This window comes from Gastrolobium bilobum, unplaced genomic scaffold (genome assembly GCF_033153095.1).
Source record: "Gastrolobium bilobum isolate Gb01-03AN ecotype WA unplaced genomic scaffold, APGP_CSIRO_Gbil_v1 utg1885, whole genome shotgun sequence".
NCBI classification, from domain to species: Eukaryota; Viridiplantae; Streptophyta; class Magnoliopsida; order Fabales; family Fabaceae; genus Gastrolobium; species Gastrolobium bilobum.
Genome location: NW_026899589.1, coordinates 629,294 through 631,514, shown reverse-complemented (window position 1 = coordinate 631,514; position 2,221 = coordinate 629,294). Strand labels below are relative to the sequence as shown.

Sequence of the window (2,221 nt, the reverse complement as noted above, 5' to 3'; positions counted from 1 at the left end):
AATAAATCTTAATTACCAGCTAGTTTGGGGGAAGGCCTTTTATTGGTCAGTTAAAAAAAAAAAAAAAAACAGAATCTTACTAGAAATAAAAAAGAATGAATTAGAATATGGAAATTTTTAAAAGATAATAGAATTCTGAATCATAATGCTCTCGTTCAAACATGTACTCTGATTTGTGGAGCGCAAACCCTTTAAAATGCGGACAACATGATAATTCTCACATTTACAGAGAGGCTATTGATTACTCATCATTATTTTAATGAGCTAGCATATTTAGAAATGACACTCTATTTTGTACTAAACATCTAAATATGCAATCTAATCCACCCTCCAAACCATCAATATTAACATTTAGTGTCTCTATCACCCTTATTACCCTTTGATATTCACCATTGGAATCGCTCTTTTTCTCTCTTCCAAGAAGATAGCACAGAGCAGTATTGAGATCTACAACCCCATTGGTGTTCTTGTGTTTTCTCAGGGAAGAAAATAATGTCTTTGCCTTCAACTTTGAGATCGTGGAGGACCCTTTTGTTCCAAGTGCTGGCATGGACAGGAGTAGTAGTAGAGAACGTAATATGGAGATGGTGATGGTGCTTGCTTCTCTTAGAACTCTAGCCAAAAATGTTAGCTGCTGATCTTGATCCATGATAGAAAAGGAATTAACCTTGTTCTGCATTCGCTTCAACTTCCCAAGTTGCTTAGCAATTTCCTTCTTTGCCTTCTTCTTGAAGCTGTCATAAGCAGAAATGCTGCTTTCAATGCTTAAATCTCTTCTTCTTCTCCGTACGGCTGATTGAAGGGTTTGCATGTGTTCCCTGAGAACCAACAAAAAATCCCTTGCAGAACCACAAGCGTCTAGCATTGTGACTGAGTCACATAATGCCTCTTCTACTAGTTTCCCATCTTGGTAGCGTAGAAGAGCTTGTTTTGTCTGTGGAGAATGGAAGAGTTCCTCCATGCAGTTATAAAGCTCTGCAAGCACAACTAAATCACTCTGAATTTTCTCTGCTTCCAAACAAATAGTGCTTGATAAAAACCGGGTATGATGAGGTTTGAGGTGGTTTAAAAGTGCATCAATTCTCTGAGAAGAGGTGTGTATTCTGGTGGGAAAGCTAATTGACCTTATTGGTTGATGTGCAGAGGGAAATCTATAAATGGCTTCCATCTTTTCTTTGTTATTTGCTAGAAAGGTGTTCCTAACACAAGGATGCTTGATTTACAACTAGCCTTCATTCAATCTATTTATAAGAACATGATTTGGAGAACCTAAACTTGGTACCATATTTGTGAACGTGAACGAACTATTTGGATATATCATATGTGTGCATGTGACGGCAATGTGGGTCAACCTACTTTTCCTATGGCTTTGTAACATTTTAGGCCAGCAATTCGGTAGCTCTAGTGATTTTATTAATCCTGCGGCCATAAGATGGACAATGTTGAAGTTTAAGAGAGTTGTGGTCAACAACTAAACATGCCAAGAATGTAAACAATGGATACATAGCATTGCTGGTGTGTGCTCCCCCCTCTTCCAATAATTTGAACTTGTCAACCATTATTAAATAATATAAGATATCTCTAAATTATTATGTGTATGATTGAACTTGCATTCTGCCATCAGTTTAACTTGTCAACTTCAAAGGATAAGTAATTGATGGATTTAAATCATGCTGGCTAGCTCAAACAATGTAGTGGGGTTGTAGCTTAAAGTTTCTGGCCTTGGAATCAACAGCGGACCTAGAAAATTTTATTTATGTCTGCACACTTAGAATAAAAGAATAAAAGAATTTTTTTTAAAATATATTAAAATACAAAAGAATATAAACAGAAAAAGAAAGGAAAATTTTAATATAAAAAAAAGTAATCAAGAGTCAACTAAACTGTTACAATAGAATATTTTGGTTCCTCAGCAAAAGTTATATGCCCCAATTTAGTCCCTTAGAAGAAAAAAAAGTCGACTCGTGGTCTCTCAGAATTCAAAAAGATCCACATTAATCCCTCAAAAGATCTAACATTGGTCTATTTTGGAATTTAGAGGAATCACGAGATGATTTTTATTTAAGGGATTAAATTGGATCCCGTAATTTTTGTTGATGACCCAAAATATATTTTATTCTTTTTTTTATCCAAAAAATTTGTGTGTACACTTGCACACATACATGTCCGTCGTTGCCTTGGAATCTAGGCTAAGGTTACGTAAGAGGCTATTGGGGGAACA

General features: G+C 35.6%; 1 protein-coding gene across 1 annotated transcript; it reads right to left on the bottom strand.

Annotated features, from left to right (window-relative positions):
- Window positions 1–256: 256 nt before the first annotated feature.
- Window positions 257–1,168, bottom strand: LOC133291747 (uncharacterized). Its single transcript, XM_061490056.1, has one exon. It carries the CDS (start codon window positions 1,166–1,168, stop codon window positions 257–259), a length of 912 nt encoding a protein of 303 aa, XP_061346040.1.
- Window positions 1,169–2,221: the final 1,053 nt, after the last annotated feature.

Excerpts from the sequence above, each read along its gene's own strand:
- LOC133291747 (XM_061490056.1), bottom strand. The coding sequence starts at position 1,168 with ATGGAAGCCATTTATAGATTTCCCTCTGCACATCAACCAATAAGGTCA.